Genomic DNA, 21,470 nt, shown 5'->3' with positions numbered 1-21,470 from the left:
GAGAGCCAGCGCCGGACCCCGACTGAGAGACAGTGCAGTCACCCATAAAGTAGAAAGCACTACTAAACAGCACTGCAGGGTGTAGTGTTTCCTACTTTATGGATGAGTGTACTGTGGGCTACGGAGAAGAGAGCAGCACCACCGTCGCCCCCGTGCCCCTCGCCAGCGGCGGAGGATGGGCTCTGCCCTGCCCGCCGGGGGGCTGCCCACGCCTGGCCGCCCACCCCACGGGCACCACCGCCCTCCCTGGATGCTCTGCTTGTCCCTGCTGCCCCTCTGGCACCTGGGGGCTGGCCATGTGGGGAAGAGGAGCCGCATGGTCCCCCTGTGCCACGTGTGTGGAGGAGGGGCACGCTGGGTCTGGGAGGTCAGGTAGGTAGCAAAGCCTCCGAGTCCCACATTTCTTTTCCTCTCATCTGCATTTTCCACTTGGCAAAACCCTGGGAAGAGATGGGGGGGGGGGAAGGTGGGGACCACGTGCAGTGAGGAGAGGCTCTGGAATGGCTTTGTGCTGCTGAGTGATTCTAGGTGCGGTGGGGCAAGGGGCTGCTGAATAAAACCTCTCTGTGGTATCGATTTGTCGGCTTTTTTATTCTGTTGCCCGGGAAAGGCAACACCAGGGAAGAGACTCTCACGGTGCCCAGGGCCACGGGCAGCAGGGTCGGGCCACGGGCAGCAGGGTCATCCCACAGCAGGAGGCACCATGAGCTTCCCTGCTGCTGGAGACCGCGTTCAGAGCCCCGGGGCAGCCTCGGCGGGGACCATGGGAGGGGGTGGTGGAAACAGCTGAGAAGGAAGCCAGCAAATCTCAGCCCATCGGCACGGGGCTGTCACTTTCAGGCCGCCAGAGCTCACCAGCAAAGCTGCCCTGGCCTGTGGCAGCTCCTCCACGCTCACAAAGCCACAGGGAGCAAAGAGAACCTGCTGTGGTCATCCCTGGATTCCTTCAGCCACACACCCCTGGTCCATCCTTCCTGGTCTAAAACCAGCCTGGCTTTCAAGGATCTGGCCAGCCTGATCTAGTGTGGGGTGTCCCTGCCCATGGCAGGGGGGGTGGAACTAGATGATCCTTGTGGTCCTTTCCAACCCTGACTGATACTATGATACTATGATGTGGGAGGAGGATCCTTGCTCCCCCAACACCCACAGTCAAGCCCCACCTGAACTTTGCTTCCCCCTTCCTCCAGCTTCCTGCCCACGGGAGAGGGCATCTAAAAATAGTAGGGGGTTAAAAACAAATCTATTAAAAATGCAATTTTTGGGGGGGTCCTTTTTTGGGAGCCCAAATGTTAATGGAAAGTTTTCACTTTCTGTAATGCTTCCTGTGCAGCACTTGGGGGTGTTTGTTTGTGGGTGGCTGTACTGGGTTTGGGCTACCACAGGATCATAGAATGGCTTAAGTTGGAAGGGTGCCTAGAGATTGTCTGCTCCAACCTCCCTGCCATGGGCAAGGACACCTCCCACCAGCCCAGGCTGCTCAAGGCCTCATCCAACCTGGCCTTGAACACCTCCAGGGAGGAGGCAGCCAAAACCTCCCTGGGCAACCTGTGCCAGTGTCTCCTCACCCTCAGAGTAAAGAACATAGAGGGGACATCCATGACCACTCTGGGCAACCTGTGCCAGTCTCACCACCCTCAGAGTAAAGAACATAGAGGGGACATCCATGAACACTCTGGGCAACCTGTGCCAGTCTCACCACCCTCAGAGTGAAGAACTTCTTCCTAAGATCTAATCTAAAAGGAATTTCACTTTTCACTTTGACCCCAGGCAGGACAGAATCACTGAATGCATTGGGTTGGAAGAGGCCCTCAAAGGTCATCTGTACAGGTTGGACTTGATGATCTCTGAGGTCTTTTCCAACCTGGTTGATTGATTCTGTGATCTTGTCCAACCCTCCTGCAGTGAGCAGGGACACCTCCAACTAGGTCAGGTTGCTTAGGGCCCCATCAAGTTTGGGACTGAGGTGTTTTGCTTCCCTTTGCTGTTCTGGCTTTTCCATGTTCCTCAGTATGTTAGGGGTTGGAAGGGACCTCCAGAGATCATCCAGTCCAACCCAGGTCAGTCTGCACAGGAATGCAGCCAGGTGGGTTTTGAATGTGTCCAGAGAAGGAGACTCCACAACCCCTCTGGGCAGCCTGCTCCAGGGCTCTGGCACCCTCACAGTAAAGAAGTTTCTCCTCAGGTTGAGGTGGAACCTCCTGTGCTGGAGCTGATATCCATTGCCCCTTGTCATTACTGTGCACCACTGAAAAGAGCTTGGCCCTCTCCACTTGACCCCCACCCCTCAGGTATTGATGGGCATTGATCAGATCCCCTCTCAGCCTTCTCTTCTCTACACTAAACAGCCCCAGGGCTCTCAGTCTCTCTTCACAGGGGAGATGCTCAAGTCCCCTAAGCATCCTCACGGCTCTCTGTTGGATTCACTCCTGCAGGTCCCTCTCTCTCTTGCCCTGGGGAGCCCAAACCTTTGTAGCTTTTTGAGGGGGAAGCAGAAGGCAAATGAAACAAAAAAAAATCCCTGATGACCAGGAGGCAAACCCCCAAAGGCCTAAACCCTTCCACTCCCCAAGCAGGCAGCACAGAGCACCCCAAGCAGCTTTCGTTTTGCTGCAGGCTGGGGGAGGGGGGAAAAGAAAAAAGCAAAGAGTTGGAGTTTTGAAGATGCAAAATGGTTTGAAAGTTCACATCCCCTCCCAACCCCACCTCCCCCTTTTAAAAATGAATATTCATGGTTTAGGGTGGGGGAAAAAAACCCCAGCAAACAAAAATCCAGCCAGTGGTTGTGATCAGGGGCTAATTGTGGCTGCCCATGTCACAGCCTCTCTGCCTTGGCTGCTGGGGCAGGGGTTTGGAAACGTGGTTCTTGGAACAGTGGTTCCTGCTGAGAGCAGCAAAACAGAAACTGAGACTTCTTCTTCTTCTTTCTAAGCAACAGGGAAGCAGCTCGGGTTTGCAGTGCTCTCCCTCCACGTGGTTGTATTTTGGCAGGTTCCCCCTCCCCCCCCCCAGAGCAGTGTGTCCTCCCCTTATTGGGGTGAGCTAATGGTCTCTGCAGGAGCTTGGCTTGTTTAGCCTCAAAGGAGGTCAGAGCTAGCTGGGGGTGGCTTTGTTCTTCTTAGTAGCAAGGGATGAGAGGAAGTGGCCTCAGGTTGCACCAGGGGAGGTGTGGGAGGTTGGACATTAGGAGAAGCTTCTTCGTTGCTGTTCAGTCTGGAGAAGAGAAGGCTCTGAGGTGACCTCATTGTGGCCTTCCAGGATCTGAAGGGGGCTACAGGAAGGCTGGGGAGGGACTGCTCAGGATCTCAGGCAGTGATAGGACTAGGGGGAATGGAATGAAGCTGGAGGTGGGGAGATTCAGGCTGGAGGTGAGGAGGAAGTTCTTCCCCATGAGAGTGGTGAAGCCCTGGAATGGGTTGTGCAGGGAGGTGGTTGAGGCCCCAGCCCTGGAGGTGTTTGCACCCAGGCTGGATGAGGCTCTGGGCAGGCTGATCTAGTGTGGGGTGTCCCTGCCCATGGCAGGGGGGTTGAAACTAGCTGATCCTTGTGGTCCCTTCCAACCCTGCCTGATTCTATGATAGTAGGATTGAAAAGGTTCTCAAAGACTGGCACAGGCTGCCCAGGGAGGTGGTTGAATCCCCATGCCTGGAGGTGTTTCAAAGAGGCAGAGCTGCGGTGCTGAGGGCCAAGGCTTAGCACCAGCCTTGGTGGAGCTAGAGAGTGGTCAGACTGGATGCACTTAAAGAGCTTTTCCAAGCAAAACACTTCTGTGATTCTGTCCTTGCCCCAGTTCAATGCCACAGAGGTGGGCAGGCTGCCTGGGCTCTGGCCCCTGCTGCTTTGCACGCACAGGAATTCCCCAAGCTGAGCAGGGGCTGGGGCTGAGACACCTCAGGTGCTGTGGGGGGTGCAGGGGCCCATCCCAGTGCTGTCACAGTGGCTTTGGGAAGACTGTGGGCACCAACAGCCTCCCAGCTGGGTTCTGCCAGACCCAGTCATGTCCTGGGCTGATCCCCAGCAGTGTGGGCAGCAGGGGCAGGGAGGGGATTCTGCCCCTCTGCTGAGCTCTGCTGATACCCCACCTTGCAGTGCTGGGGCCAGCTGTGGGGTGCTCAGCACAGCACAGACAGGGACCTGTTGGAGTGGGGCCAGAGGAGGCCACAGCAATGCTGGGAGGGCTGGAAGCCCTCTGCTGGGAGGCCAGGCTGGGAGAGTTGGGGTTGTTCAGCCTGGAGAAGGGAAGGTTCCAGGAGACCTTCTGGTGTGGTGGCCTAAGGGGTTGTTCATGGCCCTTTGTTCCCCAGGGTAGCAGCTCCTGGGAGCACCATGCAGCCCTGTGGATCTGCCACCAGTGAGCTGGAGAAGCAGAAAGCTGCTGGGGGGTGCTGTGGTGGCAGCATGTCCCAGCTGAGCTGAGCAGAGCTGGTGAGCAGCGCAGGGCAGTGGAAGTGCAGCACAGAATGTGTCAGAGCAGGGTTTCCAAGGAGGCTGCGCCGCCAGCTGCTCACAACCACCAGATCTTATCAGTGCTGCATTTCCCTTCCCACTGCCTCCTGCTAGCCCTTCCTGCATGTTCAGTCTTGCCAGGGAGCTGGGCAGCACCTGGAGATCCTCCCTGCTGTCTCCTTGGGATGGGGGAAAGCAGCTGTGGGCAGGGTCCGGGGAGGGGGGTGGGGATTCCAGCGGTGGGAGGCGGTGGGACTCATCCTGGAGGGGAAGGGATCGCTTGGGTGGTGTTCTGCAGGTGCACAAGTACCAGCAAATGCAGGAAGGTTGGATCCCTTGCCTGGAATCCCCCCTCTGGTCTGGTGGTGGAATTCACTGCTCCTCTCCAGCTGGGGGCTTCCCCCTGCCTCGCACCTGCGCTCCTTCAAAAGGGATGGCTCCGGGATCTGGGCTTTGGGTGGGAGAACAGGTTCCTGCATGCTGAGAGATGTGAGGCTGCCAGACCCGCTGGTGACCCCCCACAGTGCAGGACTCCATCTATGTGGGTCATCTGCAGCCTTTGGAGTCAGCATGCCTCCGTGGTGGTTTGCCTGGGCTGGCTCTGCTCAGGCAGCACTGACTCGCAGCCAGCTGTGTCTTGTTTCAAGAGCTGACACAGCTGCACGGAGCACATCTGGATGTCCTGATGGGTCTCTGAAAGGGCCACCCATGACCCCCTGCACGGTGTCTTGCCTGGAGCAAAACCAGGGTAGGTTCTCCTGGTGCAGGAACCACGACCACAAAAGGAGCCACACACTGTTTGAGGCCAAATGCTGTCCCCACCACATGGCAGGGGTCACCAGCAGCAAGGGTGGGAGCTGTTGCCACACAGAAAGATGGAGAGAGGCAGGGCCTGCCCCCCAGCTCCTCAGCACTGGGATGAGATATGTGCCACCCCTTGTGGCTTTGGGATCATAGAATCACAGAACTGTCAGGGCTGGAAGGGACCTCAAGGCTCAGCCAGTCCCAACCCCCCTGTCGTGGCCAGGGACACCTCACACCACAGCAGGTTGCTCACAGCCACCTCCAGCCTGGCTGCAAACACCTCCAGGCAGGAGGCTTCCACCACCTCCCTGGGCAACCTGTGCCAGGCTCTCATCACCCTCCTGGGGAACAACTTCTTCCTCACAGCCAATCTCAATCTCCCCACTTCTAGTTTTGCTCCATCCCCCCCAGTCCTATCCCTCCCTGGCACCCTCAAAAGTCCCTCCCCAGCTTTCTTGTATCCCTCTTCAGATACTGGAAGGCCACAATAGTCATCAAACCTTCCTCTGCAGCTGATGAAGCTTTGAACAGAGCTGGGGAGCAAGGACAGAGAGATGTCCCTCAGGGTGGCCCAGTGGCTTTCCTCTGAGCATTGCTGTGCAGCGTGGTGAATGAGGTGATCAGAGCACTGTCTGCCTGTGTGGTGTGTGTGCAGGGATGGCAGCGCCCAGCAGGATGCTGCTGCCTCCAGTCTCCCTGGATCTGCTGTGAGGCCAGGCTGAGAGAGTTGGGGTTGTTCAGCCTGGGGAAGAGAAGGCTCCAGGGATAGCTTCTGGTGGCTTTTCAGTGCTTAAAGGGGACACCCAGAAAGCTGGGGACAGACTTTAGAGCAGGGTCTGTTGTGACAGGACAAGGGGAGATGGTTTGAACTTGAAGAGGGAGATTCAGACTGAGGAGAAGGAGGAAATGTTTGACACTGAGGGTGGGGAGACTCTGGGCCCAGAGAGGTGGTAGGTCGGTGCCCCATCCCTGGAACCATTGCAGGTCAGGTTGTTTGGGGCTCTGAGCAACCTGCTGTAGCTGGCTGTGGGGAGGTTGGACTTGGCCTTTAAAGGTCCCTTCCAACCCAAACTCTTCTGTGAGCCTTTATCAGCTCTCCACCACCACCTCCCTCCAGGATTTCACCACCCTCTGCCTCTTGCCCACCACAGCCTCTCCCCTGGTCCATGCTGCAGGCAGGGCCCAGGCTGTGTTTTGGGCAGGGGCTTGCTTCTGCAGGTCACATTTCAGGGGAGTGTTGAGGTTTTGCTGGTGCAGATGGAAGCTGTTTGAGCACAGCCCCCCCAGAGCAGGGCTGAGTATTCCTGGAGCAGGACCGAGCTGGCCCTTCTCATGGCCAGGGGTCACCAGAGCAGGAGGCTGAGGCATGGGGGGGGACAAATGTGCTGCCATGCCCAGGGCCAGATCCTTTTGCCCTGCTCAGGGCCAGTGCTGTCCTCAAAAGCCCCCATCCTGGCGGGCCGCGGGGCTCTGCGGGACCCCGACCCCGGTGTGGGGAGGGGTGATGCGATGAGGGGAGGTGTGGAGGGGGGGCAGCCATCCTCTCCCCCCACCCCATCCCCTCAGTGCCGCATCACCCCCGCCGCCTCATCAATAGGCAGCAACCCCCATTCCCGCAGCGTTGCCGTGGAAACCGGCGGAGCCGCCGCTATTGGCGGCCGGGGGCGCGGCGCGGCCCCCCCCCCGGGGTGCAACGGACCCGGCTTAATATTGATGAGTCGGCGGCGTCTGCGCCGGGGGCTGCCCGAAGCCACGGTGAGGGGCTGGCAGCTCCCCCGGCCCCTCCGCTACGTCATCCCTGGCAGGGCGGGCGGCGGGCATGGGGCCGGGGGCGGCGGAGGGCTGAGGGCAGCGGGCAGCAGGCTTTGTACGGCGTGGAGAAGCCGGAGGGGCGGGAGGGGGGGTGGCGGATCCAGGCGGGGATGGAGCCTCCCCCGGCGCACGGATGCTGCTGCCGCCGCCTCCGTTCCCACCGGCAGGGAACGGGGCCCGGGCTGCTCCCGCCGCCGCGCCGCTGATGCCTTCAGGTTTTGCGTGCCGGCTCCCGGAGCCGCGGGGAGCTCTCGCTGGCAGCGGCTGAGCCCAGCGCCGTGCCCCAACCATGCAGGAACCGGAGCCGGAGCGGGGGGTGCCCAGTGCGGCCCCAGCGCAGCCGGGAACTGGGCAAAGCGGTGCCCCGGCAGCGGGCGATGCCACCCCCGCGGCCTCCGCCTGTCCGCAGCCGGACACTCCGAAAGGCGTCGGGAGTGAAGGGGACAGAGCGACCTGCCAGCCGACCCCGGGGCCGGAGGGGACCGGAGCGCCCCAGCCCCAGGAAGAGTCCCCGGGGACCCCGCGCTGCCCCCCGGCAGACCAGCAGCGGGTTCGCTCCGCTCCGGAGCTCGTTAGGCCGCTGCGAGCGATGGAAGGGCTCGGACGGGACCGGCAGGACCGACCCCCCCAGGTAAGGCAGCTGTCGGGGCGTTTGCTGACGGCTGCGGGGCGGCGGTGAGCGTTTGGTGAGGGGGGAGAGGCGTCGGGACACCGCGGGCATGTCACCTTGGTGCGAGACGGGCACGGGAAATCAGTGCGCCTGGCTGTGGCTCTGCCACCCGCAGGAAACCTCCCCCGTGGGGCTGGGATCTGCCAGAGCCGCTGCCGCGCACCGCGCTGCGGGAGAAGGAGCCTTCGGTGCCCTTCTGCAGGGATTTCCAGCTGCCCCTGCCCAAGCTGGTGCTGGAGCTGGTGTAGGGTCTCACCAGCGCCAGCACTGGGCAGAGCCCACCCGGTGCAGACCCAACCCCTGCACCAGCAAAGACTGAACCATCTCTGCATCTTCTCCTCGCTCTGGCAGCATCGATGGCTCTGCAGAGACGTGATTCAACACCATCCCCTTCCATAGCATCCCCTCACTGCTCAGGGCAGCCCGGGAGGACCTGGGGTACCTGTGCTGCAGGGGAACCTGGCCCTGCAGACAGCACTGGGGCACCTTGAGGCAGTTCAATGCCCAGCCCCTTGCAGCACTTCTCTAAAACCAGCCCCAAAAGGCTCCCTAGGTCTCACCTCCTTGATCCAGCCCTCTAAAGTTCATCAGCTCATCCTGCTTGGGACAGCTTCCCCTCCTTCCCCATGGGTAAAATCAGCCATTGACCTGGGATCCCCTGGGGTAGCTTTGTGGTGCTTTCAAACTAGGGGAGAAATCAGCTCTTGGCCTGTTCTTCTTGAGCATGGAAATGAAGAGCTGAGCAGAGCTGAGCAAGATTTGGGAGGAGGCTTTTGAGGCAAGCCTGTGCCGTGCTTCTGAGCCTGGCTGGCGAGCAGGCTGGAGCAGCCTGCAGGAGAAACCACACTGAGAGAAACCCACCAAAGGAGAAAATGGTTCCTCAGGAGTCTTTGTGAAGGGCTGCTCCTTGTGATGCTTTGGGAAAAGCCACCTTGAAGCACACAGTCCTTGCTCTGCCTCTGACCACAGCTCCTGGCTGTTCTAGAAGCAGCCCAGCCAAAAAACAGGGCAGCACACTGGGAGGCATTGCTGTTCCCACCTCCTTTCTCCATCCATCCTGAGAGCCAAATCGGTTGTGCCAAACCTGCTGTCTCTCTCTCTCCTTTGGGAGAGCTGGCAGGGGGTGGCCCTGAGTCTTGGTGGGAGAGGCTGGGAGTGGCAGGGGGGCAGGTGGCTGCTTCAAAGGGGGGTTTGTGGGTGCTCCAGCAGCGTCCTGTGAGGTGGGGGCTGTGCACCCAGCTCCAGTGATCCCTTGCAGTGGGTCCCCCATGCACCAGCTCCGCACACGGGTTGTGGTGGAAGGGGTGAGGACTGTGGTGGTGACTGCTGAGCACCTGCTAGCCAGTTTCCCTTCATTCTTGGGTGTTGAGCTTCGAGTGTTTCCCTGTGATCCTGGAGGCTTCTGGCTTGGTGGGTGGTTAACAGCCCCCTTCCCACTCCCATGGGGTTGTGGCAGCACCACGGAGCATCACCACAGCACCAGTGCACCAAGGCAGTGCCATGGTGGTGCTTGAAGGTGCTGGCAGTGCTGTGATGAGCAGAGCAATGGCACTGTGGCACCTGGTGGTACTCTGCTGTACTGTACTGGTGGTACCATGGTGGCACCGTCCCTAACACTGATGTGGATCCCCAGGAAAGCTAGCTTGTCCTTCCCTGGGAAAACAATGTCCATCACTTCCACTCTCCAAGTGGCTCTGGTGATGTGAAAGGCTTCCAGCTCCAACCCAGGAGGGAAGACAGTGCTGCTGTCCCTGGCAGAGCAAGTGCTGGTGCTGCTGGGCTGTGGAAGCCACTTCCCAGGGAGCAAGGTGCTGTGTTACAGCTGGGAGACGAGGGGGCACATAGGCAGGTCCCCTCCAAAAGCATGGCTGGGACAAGCACTGGCCACCGTGCGTCCTGTTGCTGCAGCTGGGCTTCCTTTAGGACATCTGTCCTTGGGATGTCAGTGCTACACTATGCAAAGAGGACAGCTGCCTCCAGGGAGTGATCTCCTAGTGTGGGGAAGAGCCTCCTGAGGGCTCATCACTGACAGAGTTGATTAAAGATGTTGATTTTACGAGGAAGCTCTTGCTGTGTGTCTCAGCCCCCACCACTACTGCTCTGCCATCCCCTCAGGGGTCATCTATGGGCTGATGGTAAGATTATCTGTAGGGCAAGTTGACCTCAGCTTTCTTGCTCAGGTCCCTCCTGAGTGCTGAGAGTGGAAAGCTGTTGCCCTTCTCCCATTTGGGAGCTGGCAAGGACTGTCTGGAGGCAGGGAGGTGGGTTGGAGGGACACATCTGGAGCCTCCCATCCAGCCCCTGCCCCAAGCAGAGCTGTATCCCAGCTGGAAGAAGTTGCTCAGGGTCTGACCAGGCAAGTGTTGAGGTGTTCAAGAGACCTGTGGCCATGGCACTTGGGGACATGGTTTAATGGCCATGGTGGTCTCAGGTTGAAGGTTGGACTCGATGATCTTGGAGGCCTTTTCCTACCCAACCCATTCCATGATGCTGTCTCCACGGGCTGGGATGCCACTACTCCTATAACCCTGTCTGAGGCTACAACACTCTCATGGAGAAGAACATTCTCCATAGGCCTGGTGAGAGTTTCCTTGCTGTGAGTCATGCCCATGTCTTCCCATCCCCTAGCTGTGTGCCTCTGAACCCTGCAATGCACTGCAGGGCTTTCCCAGCTGCTCTGCAGTTGTGTCCCACCATGACACCCCTGAGGAATTCTATCATCTGGGGGAGGGGGTTGCTGTCCCAAGTGGTCCTGTGCCTTTGAAACCACTCTGCTCATGCTTCCCAAAATGTCTGTGTGGGCACAGGAGGTAAGAAATGGACACTGGGGAGGTGGTGGAAGCCTCCTGCCTGGAGGTGTTTGCAGCCAGGCTGGAGGTGGCTGTGAGCAACCTGCTGTAGTGTGAGGTGTCCCTGCCCATGGCAGGGGGGTTGGGACTGGCTGAGCCTTGAGGTCCCTTCCAGCCCTGACAGCTCTGTGATTCGATGATTTTTCCTGCTGAGACTCTCCAGGCTCTGCAGAGGTAGGATCCCAGTCAGAATACTGAGCAGTAAGAAGAGAAGGAGCAAAATGCTGTCTGTGTAGGAAGAAGGGGGTTAAAGTGGCACAGATACAGCCTGGCTGGAAATGGGAAAGTTCCCATGATGCTGTCAGATGGATTTTAGAGCACTTCCCACAAGAGCTCAGCTGTCTGCATTTCTAATGGGATGCTGCTCCAGTGGGATCTGCTTTGGTCCTGGAAACTTGGGATGCTTTGCAAGAGGGCTGCTGAAGTGAAGGCTCTCTCCTGATGCCCTAAATTGGTAGAGGTGAGAGGAGCAAAGTCATTCAGTCTTGGCATGCTCCCTGTGCCCTTCCCTTCCAGGGTTACTCACCCCTCCAGCCTTCCCCACTGCACTCAGTCAGTGCCTGACCATGTCTTGGGCTGGCAGCCTATGAGCCACACAAGCAAGGAGCACAGCCAGGGTGCTCAGGGTTGGCTGGTGTGGCTGCTGCTCAGTCTCAAGAGGTTGCTTTGCACCTGAGTTTCTTTAAAGCCAAGTCTCAGTACCGTGTTCCAGTACACAAAGGGTGGCTACCAGGAGGATGGAGGCTCCCTTTTTACAAGGAGTCCCATGGAAAAGAAAAGGGACAATGGGTGCAGGTTACTGCTGGGCTCCAGAAGAAAAGGTTTCCCCATGAGAAGAGCTGGACATTGGAATCACCTCCCAAGGGAAGCAGTGGATTGCCCTATCTGGGACAGTGTTAGGACCCAGCTTGACAGGGTGCTGGACCAGCTCACTTCAACTACACTACTACCAGGAAAGGCTGGACCAGAGGATCCTTGGGGCCCCTCCCAACCTGGCATTCTCACTTCCCTTGAGGTCAGATGGAGCTGAGAATCACAGAATCAGAGAATTGTTAGGGTTGGAAGGGAACTCAAGGCTCAGCCAGCTCCAAGCCCCCTGCCATGGGCAGGGACACCTCACACTGCAGCAGGTTGCTCACAGCCACCTCCAGCCTGGCTGCAAACACCTCCAGGCAGGAGGCTTCCACCACCTCCCTGGGCAACCTGTGCCAGGCTCTCACCACCCTCCTGGGGAAGAATAAATCAATAAATCCATAAAGCCCAATTGAAAAATGCTTAAACCAAGGAACACTCCAACTAGTAGGGACTCAAATACCCCCAGGAGGAACCTGCTGCTCCCTGTGGGGCTTACCAGCACAAAGCACAGGCACAGGAAGGGTTGTGAGACGCTGGTGAAGATGCTCCAGGCCAGGGGTGCAAGCCAAGCTGTGGTGACAATAAGCTCAGTGCCTGTGGCAGGAATTTGTGGCCTTTCCAGAGCTTCCATTTGCCATTGGCAAAGGTGGAAAACCCATTCCTCTAATGGCTGAGGGCACACAGAGCTCTACCCTTGACTAGAAGGGGTAGGTCAGCAGAATAAGAGATGGCCCTGGGGTGAGAAGTCCTTCCTGGCACAGCGAGGCTCAGTCCTTGCTGTTCCAGACACCACTTCCCGCAAAGCCCACTTAGGAAAGGACCAATCTCCATCTCACTTAACATGGGAGCCAATTAATCTGTCTTGCCTTGGCAATGCTCAGCCTCCTGCAGATGACACAGCGCTGTCCCCTGCAAGCCTGCGGCCCGCCCGAGCAAGCTGCCTGCCGTGGGCAGCCAGCAGCACTCCGGCTGCAGGAGGGAATGGAAGAGAATCACAGAGGCTGGAAATGGCCTCTGAGGTCATCAAGTCCAGCCTATGACCTAACACCACCATGTCAGCTAAACCATGTATCACAGTATCACCAAGGTTGGAAGAGACCTCAAAGATCATCGAGTCCAACCTGTTACCACAGACTTCATAGTATCATAGTATCACAGTATCAGTCAGGGTTGGAAGGGACCACAAGGATCAGCTAGTTCCAACCCCCCTGCCATGGGCAGGGACACCCCACACTACATCAGCCTGCCCAGAGCCTCATCCAGCCTGGGCTTAAACACCTCCAGGGCTGGGGCCTCAACCACCTCCCTGCACAACCCATTCCAGGGCTTCACCACTCTCATGGGGAAGAACTTCCTCCTCCCCTCCAGCCTGAATCTCCCCACCTCCAGCTTCAATCCATTCTCCCTAGTCCTATCACTGCCTGAGATCCTGAGAAGATCATGATTAGACCATGGCTTCAAGTTCCACATCCAATCCCCTCTTGAATACCTCCAGGGATGGGGACTCCACCACCTCCCTGGGCAGCACATCCCAAGGGCCAACGACTCTCTCTGAGAAGAACTTTCTTCTCACCTCCAGCCTAAACTTCCCCTGGCACAGCTTGACACTGTGTCCTCTTTTTCTGGTGCAGGTTGCTAGAGAGAAGAGACCAACCCCTTCCTGGTCACAACCACCTCTCAGGGAGTTGTAGAGAGCAATGAGGTCTCCCCTGAGCCTCCTCTTCTCCAGGCTAAGCAACCCCAGCTCCCTCAGCCTCTCCTCACAGGGCTGTGCTCAAGGCCTCTCCCCAGCTTTCTTGCCCTTCTCTGGACACATTCAAGTGTCTCAACGTCCTTCCTAAACTGAGGGGCCCAGAACATGTCCCTGTCCATGGCAGGGGGGTTGGAACTGGATGATCCTTGAGGTCCCTTCCAATCCTGACAGTTCTGTGATTCTCTGAGTGCCACATCCAATCTTCTCTTACAGACCTCCAGTGACAGTGACTCCACCACCTCCCTGGGCAGTCCATCCCAGTGCCTAAGCAGCCTTTCTGTGAGGCAGTGCTTCCTAACACCCAGCCTAAACTTCCCCTGGCACAGCTTCGTGCCATGCCCTCTTGTCCTGTCACAAGAAGAGGAGAAGAGGAGGCTCAGGGGAGACCTTCTTGCTCTCTACACCTGCCTGAAGGGAGGTTGTAGCCAGGTGGGGATTGGTCTCTTCTCCCAGGCAAGCAGCACCAGAACAAGAGGCCACAGTCTCAAGCTGTGCCAGGGGAGGTTTAGGCTGGAGGTGAGGAGAAAGTTCTTCCCAGAAAGTGAGATTGGCCATTGGGATGTGCTGCCCAGGGAGGTGGTGGAGTTCCTATCCCAGGAGGTGTTCAAGAGGGGATTGGATGTGGCCCTTGGAGCCATGGTTTAGTTGTCAGGAGGTGTTGGGTATTAGGTAATAAGTTGGACTTGATGACCTCTGAGGTCTTTTCCAGCCTTGCTGATTCTATGATTCTATGAGAAGTTGCCTGGGAGGAGAGCCTGATCCCCACCTGGCTACAACTTCCTTTTAGGTAGTTGTAGAGAGTGCCAAGGTCCCCTCTAAGTCTCCTCTTCTCCAGGCTGAGCAGCCCAGACTCCCTCAGCCCAGCAAAGCTCAGCCTGTGGCAAGGGGAAGGTCATTTCATTGAACTGTCTTTCCTAATCTCTTCACAAAGAGATGGCCAAATGGCTTGGCCAGAGCCCTTGTGTGGGACATGGAGGATGAGGGAAGCCAGCCACTGCCATCTCACTGTGTTCTTGGCTCCTTTGGACTGCTGGTGACAGAGTGGTTTGGGGGGACAGGGCTGTCACACCACCTGGGTGCTGGCCATCACTGCAGCAAGATCTCAGCACTCAGCAGCTTTCTCCTTCCACTCTCTGTAGATCTTTGGTGAGGGGATTCACCAATGTCTGTGCTTCCTTGTTTGGGTGTCCCGTGGCGGTAGTCTTCCTTCCTGCTGGAATAACAGGATGAGAAATGGCAAGGCAGTGCTGGCTGCCCTCCTCCTGCTGGGAGCTCAGGCTTGCTGCATCCCAACCATCTGCTCAGCACTTCTGGGAAAATACCCTTTTGGGGCAGCATTTTACAGGTCTTGTGCTGCTCTTGGGGTTCACATTTCCACATTGTCCACTGAGCAGCACCTGTGCTGAGGTGTACCTCTCTTACTGGTGCAAGGGGATGATGTTATCCCTCCATGTCTTAGTGAGTGGTGCAAGGGGATGATGTTTCCCCTTCATCTCCCAGTGAGTGGTGCAAGGGGCTGATGTTTCCTCTCCATCTCCCAGTGAGTGGTGCAAGGGGATGATGTTTCCCCTCCATCTCCCAGTGAGTGGTGCAATGGGATGAAGTTTCCCCTCCATCTCTTAGCTACTTAAAGACATTGGAGACTTGGGGCTTCTCATTCCAGGACAAAATCCTACCACTGCCCCAGCTGTGTTCTTGCTTTCCTACAAGGTGCAAGGAACACCCTTCCCAAGTTGCTGGAGCCTGGATGACTAGAAAAGGTCTTAAAGCAGAAAAGGTGCTCCTGGCCTCCTGGGGAAACTGCAAATAGTCTGGAAACCAGCAACAGGCTGGGGAGAATGTGGGCAGAACCTGAGCTGCCATAGAACAATCTGCCATAGAGCCATAGAACATTTGGGGTTGGAAGGGACCTGTACAGGTCACCTGGTCCAACCCCCCCTGCAGTCAGCAGGGCAATGAGGCTGGGGAGAGGCCTCAAGCCCATGAGGAGAGGCTGAGGGAGCTGGGGTTGCTTAGCCTGGAGAAGAGGACGCTCAGGGGAGACTTTCTTGCTCTCTACCTGAAGGGAGATTGCAGCCAGGTGGGGCTTGGTCTCTTCTCCCAGGCAAGCAGCACCAGAACAAGAGGACACAGTCTCAAGCTGTGCCAGGGGATGTTTAGGCTGGAGGTGAGGAGAAAGTTCTTCCCAGAGAGAGAGATTGGCCCTTGGGATGTGCTGCCCAGGGAGGTGGTGGAGTCACCATCCCTGGGGGTGTTCAAGAGGGGATTGGATGTGGCACTTGGAGCCATGGTTTAGTAGTCAGGAGGTGTTGGGTGACAGGTTGGACTTGATGATCTCTGAGGTCCATTCCAACCTTATTGATTCTATGATTCTATGATCTTCACCCAGAGCAGGCTGCTCAGAGCCCCATCCAACCTGACCTGGAATGTTTTCAGAGCTGGGCCATCTATCACATCTTTGGGCAACCTGGGCCAGTGTCTCAGCACCGTCAGAGGCTGGGGATGGTGTTGCCAGGCAGCCACTCTCTCTCCACTCACTTCCACCCCAGTGTGGGACAGGACTTTACCTTCCCAGGTGGAGGAGCACATCTGTCTCTTCCAAGCTGAACATGGTAGGCAATGCAATCTCTCCACTCCATAAAGCCAAACTGGTGAGACCACAAACACTACTGCTGAGGCTCCAACACGGGGAGGAGACCTGCCCTTCACTTCCCCTGCTCTGACCCTGCCAGAGGGCAGTCGCACTTCTGTATGGGTAGGGATTTACGGGTAGGTGTTTAAGACCAGGCTGGAGGTGTTTAAGCCCAGGCTGGATGAGGCTCTGGCCAGCCTGATGTAGTGTCGGGTGTCCCTGCCCATGGCAGGGGGTTGGAACTAGCTGATCCTTGTGGTCCCTTCCAACCCTGAATGATGCTATACTATGATTTGCTGCACTGCAGCTCAGTGCCTTTACCTCAGGGTAAATCCCTGAGCCAGCCCAGGGCCACTGTCTGTGGCCAGGAGCTTTGTTCCCAAGTGCATTCATCAGTAGCAAAGTCCCACACCTTCCTAGGGAGTGTTTCTTTGGATTAGAGTTTCTGTTATGAGAAAGATGTGATAGCAGAGATCAAGACTCCCTGCTCCAGTCCTCAGCATGCCAGACCTGGAAAGAGCTCAGCTTTATCATTTCCCCCCAGAGTTTTGTGGTGTTTGGTTTTTGTTGTCATGCATACAAACCAAAATTATCTGACATGTGGCAGCCTGAAAGAGCCTCCAGATGTTCCATGAGGACCTCAGGGCTGCCTGTGCCTGAGCCTGCACTGGTGGCAGCTGCAGGCTGACCTCTGCTCAGACCCAAACCACACAGAGCCCCAACAATTTCTCTAGCAAGCTTGCAGTGGCCTCCTCTTAGCTCAAACAGCTGGCACCAGGCATGAGCACTGAGGAAGCAGAGGCTGTGAAGCCTCTCTGTGTTTGCACTGAAGATGCTAACACCTTTCCTTCCCACTCCTGTGTTTTGCTCTTTTCCCTTGTCAATACCACTGCTTGTGGAGCCTACTCTGCTGACTCAATGACTTGCTCAGAGGCACCCAGGAAGATCTGCAGTGGTGGTGGTGGGGAAGTATAGAATCATAGAATCAATAAGGTTGGAAAAGACCTCAGAGATCATCAAGTCCAACCTCTCACCCAACACCTCCTGACAACTAAACCATGGCTCCAAGTGCCTCATCCAATCCCCTCTTGAACACCTCCAGGGATGGGGACTCCACCACCTCCCTGGGCAGCACATTCCAATGGCCAATCTCTGTCTGGGAAGAACTTTCTCCTCACCTCCAGCCTAAACCTCCCCTCATCCAGCTGGCATTTTGGTCTCACTTGCTCTCCTCCAGCATCCAGCTGGCATTTTGGTCTCACTTGCTCTCCTCCAGCATCCAGGTGGTATTTTGGTCTCACTTCCTCTCCTCCAGCATCCAGCTGGCATTTTGGTCTCACTTGCTCTCCTCCAGCATCCATCTGGCATTTTGGTCTCACTTGCTCTCCTCCAGCATCCAGGTGGTACTTTGGTCTCACTTGCTCTCCTCCAGCATCCAGGTGGTACTTTGGTCTCACTTCCTCTCCTCCAGCATCCAGCTGGCATTTTGGTCTCACTTGCTCTCCTCCAGCATCCATCTGGCATTTTGGTCTCACTTGCTCTCCTCCAGCATCCAGGTGGTACTTTGGTCTCACTTGCTCTCCTCCAGCATCCAGCTGGCATTTTGGTCTCACTTGCTCTCACCTGCTTGCAAAACCTCTTGGGTTTTGGACTAGCTGGCAGAGGTGAGCAATCATGCTACGCTGGCTGTAGCCCTGGGCCAGTACATGGAGGGTGGCTACCAAGAGGATGGAGACTCCCTTTTTACAAGGAGTCCTGAGGAATTACTCTTGGGGAGAGTCCCATTGGAATCCAGAAGGAAGTTTTTCCCCATGAGAACAGCTGGGCATTGGAATCATCTCCCAAGGGAAGCTGTGGATTCCCTCACATTGGACAGTTTTAAGAGTCCTCTTGCTAGAGTGCTGGGCCAGCTCATTTAATCTCTAGTATTACCTAGAAAAATTGGACCAGATGATCCATGGGGTCCCCTCCAGCCTGGAGTTCTGTGATTCAGTGATTTTGGAGAGCCTCTGCCTTGAGAGTTTAATTTCCACTCACGTCCCTCCTTGCCTCAGTTTTGCAGGAACATCAATTTCCCTCTGGTTGGGAAGGTTGGAGAAGCTGAGCTCATCGAGAGCAGCTAAGCCAGGGCAGTCAGAGCTGCCTTTTCTCCTCCTGGCCTGGCTGAGTTTGCACTGCTGGGATCAGTGCTGGTGCTCTCCTAAGAAGCTTTTAAAAGCCAGAGAGGATCTGAATTGGTGAGAGTCCAATTTGAGCTGCGTGTCTCATCTCAAACACACCGTGAGGAGCACAGGAAGGGCTGGCAGCGAGCAGAGGGCCTGCAGGAGAGGAGGCCTGGGGCAAATACAGAGTGGATGCTCTCCTGAATATCCTCTTAGTCTCTCACAATGGGTAGCTCCAGCAGTCCCCGTGCTGCAGGCAGTGCCTTTGACGCTAATGGCCTGGGATGGATTTTTCCTGCCGTGAATGTTTTTTACATGGAGTGACACACACACACACACACACATCAGATAAATGAGGATATCACATAAATAAGGGCAAGCAGCAGGCTGGAAGAGGGATGGGCAGCAGGAGAAAAGCTGACTCATGGAAACAGGAGTTGGGCCCCACGGAGGGTGAGGAGCTGGCGGGGAAGTGCCAGGGAGTCAGGGGAAGAGCAGAGACGACGGGGTCTGAAACAGGGAACCTGCTGCTGCAGAATGAGGGGAGCAGAGCGAGTGCTGTGGGACAGGGACTGCCTGGAGAAGCAGTGGCAGGGTGAGCAGGGCTGCTGCCTGCCAGGCATGTCTCTTACATCTCCCAGAGCCTGAACAAAAACCTCCCTCTCACCTCCGCCGGGATGGTGCTCGCCGAGGCGTGAGGGATGCTGCTGGTGGTGGAGGGTGGAGGCTGCTCTGGCTCGCTGACCCAACAGGAGGTGATGCTATTTCTGGCTTGCTTTTGACATGCAAGGCAGGGCACTGCAGAAGAGCAGCTGATGGAAAATAACTTTGTTCTGGGGGGGAACATGGGCTCCCTTGGAACTGAATGGAAGAAGGGGGGGGAAATAGATTGGCAATGACAGGTTTCATTTCCAGGAGGGGAGGATTGAGAAGTTAAGGAAACTAATTACTGAAGTCAGCTGGAATGAAGAGCTAAAGGGCTTTGACATGGTGGAAGCTTGGTGACAGTGATCTCAAATGAAGCAGAAGTGGTGGCTTTAATATATATCCAAGACAGCAGGAGAGCTGCTGCAGTGTCACCTAGGAAATTAGGTCTGCAGAGTGCCTGCCGGGGCAGGGTTGGTTTGCAGAGATGGCTTCTGTGGAGCAAACCCAGCAGCTGGACCCAGTAGCTGCTGCAAACAGGCAAGGCACCGTGGGGATGTGGTGAAACAGTGTGTTTGGTAGAGCTTGAAATGGAGAGTGTCTTATAAAGCTTGAAACGGAGTGTGCTTTATACAAGAAAGCTGGGGAGGGACTTTTGAGGGTGTCAGGGAGTGATAGGACTGGGGGGGATGGAGCAAAGCTAGAAGTGGGGAGATTCAGATTGCATGTTAGGAGGAAATTCTTCCCCATGAGGGTGGTGAGAGACTGGCACAGGTTGAGGGCCCAGAGCTCCACACCCAATGTCTACCCCTGAGCATCCTGTGGAGTCATGCCCTGGGCTGCCAGGACACCTCTCCCACAGACCTACTGAGCCTGTCCAAGCTACATCTCCTGCCCACTTCCCTCCAACCAAGCAAGCCTGGAGGACAACTATCAGGCAGCTCAAAGTGCTTTGGAGCTTCAGCAGTGATGTTGTGAACACCATGGGGAGCTCCCTTCTGTGCCCAAGGCCATGAGCTTACCCAGCAGGAGGCTCTCCTCCCCTGGCCAGGGGCTGAAGCCCTCCCAGCTCTTCCCACAAGAGGCTTCCTGTATCTGGAGGGATCTGCCCAGAGCCCACCCCCTGCTCTGCACCAAGCAAATAACTCTTTGACTTCAGCACCATGCCTGCAAGCCCCAGGAGAGCCAGGGTTGGATGTCTTCCCCTGCAGTGCTTCATCCTTTGTGGCCTTCCAGCATCTGCAGGGGGCTCCAAGAAAGCTGGGGAGGGACTTTTGTGGGTGTCAGGGAGGGATAGGACTGGGGGGGATGGAGCAAAACAAGAAATGGGGAGATTGAGATTGGCTGTGAGGAAGAAGTTGTTCCCCAGGAGGGTGGTGAGAGCCTGGCACAGGTTGCCCAGGGAGGTGGTGGAAGCCTCCTGCCTGGAGGTGTTTGCAGCCAGGCTGGAGGTGGCTGTGAGCAACCTGCTGCAGTGTGAGGTGTCCCTGCCCATGGCAGGGGGGTTGGGACTGGCTGAGCCTTGAGCTCCCTTCCAGCCCTGACAATTCTGTGATCTTGAAGCTGAATGTTTGATAAATCTTAACACCGAGAGTGGTTTAGGCATCCTGAAATGGAGTGTTTTGTAAAGCTTCAAATTGAGTGTGTTTGGTAAACCTTGAAACTGAGTGTGTTTGATACATCTTGAAACTGACTGTGTTGGAGAAACCTTGAGGCTGAGTGTGTTGGAGAAACCTTGAAGCTGAGTGTGTTGGAGAAACCTTGAAGTTGAGTGTGTTGGAGAAACCTTGAGGCTGAGTGTGTTGGACAAACCTTGAAGCTGAGTGTGTTGGAGAAACCTTGAAGCTGAGTGTGTTGGAGAAACCTTGAGGCTGAGTGTATTGGAGAAACCTTGAGGCTGAGTGTGTTGGACAAACCTTGAAGCTGAGTGTGCTGGAGAAACCTTGAAGCTGAGTGTGTTGGAGAAACCTTGAGGCTGAGTGTGTTGGAGAAACCTTGAGGCTGACTGTGTTGGAGAAACCTTGAAGCTGAGTGTGTTGGCTAAATCTTGAGTGTGTTTTAAAACCAGACCACCTGTTTCCAAAGGCCACCTGAGCCCTCCCACCCGTGAGGCCACCTGGCCAATTCCACCTCCTCCCCATCTGGCTCTGCACAGGCATCTGAAAACAAGGCTGGCCTGAGGATGCTGGCACCTTCCCCAGGGCTGGCGTGGGGGAAGCCCTCTGAGCCGGGCCGTGCCGGGCCGTGCCGTGAGGCCCCGGCAGCCGGAGCCGCATTGCGGAGCAGCCGCCGCAGGCAGCTCCTGACGTCCTCGCTGCCGTTTGATTTACTGTCCCCCCCCCCCCCCCCGAACGGCTTCCTGCAAGTTTTCCACAGGACTTTAAAGACTCTGCAGGATCCTGGGTGTTCCACAGGGATTTTGACTGCGTGACCCATTTAGCAGCCTGGCTGGCCACCCCTCCCTGCAAAAGCTGCTGCGGCTCTCTGCTGCCTTTTGAAGCTTTCAGGTGAGGAAGCAGCAGCTCTCTTGCAGCTGCCCTGCTGAGGCTGCTCTTTGTTTGCTCCTTCTCAAAGCAGCCTGGAGAAGCTGTGTTTTGGGCTCTACCTGCCAAAAGAGACAGCAGATGATGATGATGATATCCCTGTTCTGGGAGGCTTCAAAGCTTCGTGCCTGCAGCACAAGGGAGCCCTGCTGTGCGGCGCTCTCCTCCCTCAGCATCCCAACTGCTCTTCTTCTGCCTCACTCTGGCTGTAGAAAATTCAACCCCCGCCCAGCCAAAGAAGAGGTCACTTGGGTTAGGTTTTCAGTGGCCAAGGATGCTCTTGATCCAGGGGATGTGACTGG

General features: G+C 56.6%; 1 protein-coding gene across 1 annotated transcript in view; it reads left to right on the top strand.

The window, feature by feature from the left end:
• Nucleotides 1–7,348: 7,348 nt before the first annotated feature.
• TSPOAP1 (TSPO associated protein 1) overlaps nt 7,349–21,470 on the top strand; it is an 83,783-nt gene continuing 69,661 nt past the window's right edge. Inside the window, 1 exon segment of the mRNA XM_068169210.1 lies at nt 7,349–7,690. Coding sequence (XP_068025311.1) covers nt 7,349–7,690 — 342 coding nt within the window.

Source organism: Melanerpes formicivorus, unplaced genomic scaffold (assembly GCF_026170545.1).
Source record: "Melanerpes formicivorus ecotype bairdi unplaced genomic scaffold, bMelFor1.0.p_v2 SCAF_173, whole genome shotgun sequence".
Lineage (NCBI taxonomy): Eukaryota > Metazoa > Chordata > Aves > Piciformes > Picidae > Melanerpes > Melanerpes formicivorus.
Note: the sequence above shows the minus strand (reverse complement) of the source record. Positions and strands in the feature narration are given on the sequence as shown.